General features: G+C 59.5%; 1 protein-coding gene across 1 annotated transcript in view; it reads right to left on the minus strand.

Annotated features, from left to right (window-relative positions):
• RNF25 (ring finger protein 25) overlaps nucleotides 1–309 on the minus strand; it is a gene marked incomplete at its 5' end in the record, with an annotated part of 10710 nt that overhangs the window by 2506 nt on the left and 7895 nt on the right. Inside the window, one exon of the mRNA XM_018575580.1 lies at nucleotides 83–232. Coding sequence (XP_018431082.1) covers nucleotides 83–232 — 150 coding nt within the window. The remainder of the gene's footprint in view (nucleotides 1–82; nucleotides 233–309) is intronic.

Genomic DNA, 309 nt, shown 5'->3' on the forward strand with positions numbered 1-309 from the left:
CCCCCGGGGTGCCCTTTCCCGCCCTGCCCCTCCAGCCTCTGCCCCCTCGCCAATGCTGGCCCTCCCGATGCTCCCTCGGTACCGACTGGACTTTGGTTCTGTGTCCCTCAGTGTGAGAACCAATGACAACCTGCTGCTTGGTGGTATGATCTTCGCATGACACGGGGCCGGCCGGTTCTGCAGACTCTTCCACTTCCTCTGGCACAAAGACGGCATGATCAGAGGCCGGGGCCTGTATAGTGGAGACACGCAACCCGGTAAAGTCATACACTGACCTCTGGTGACCTCACAATGCTGAACATCACATGT

The sequence above is a fragment of the Nanorana parkeri genome, unplaced genomic scaffold (assembly GCF_000935625.1).
Source record: "Nanorana parkeri isolate BGI_ZX_2015 unplaced genomic scaffold, ASM93562v1 scaffold4187, whole genome shotgun sequence".
Classification (NCBI taxonomy): Eukaryota; Metazoa; Chordata; class Amphibia; order Anura; family Dicroglossidae; genus Nanorana; species Nanorana parkeri.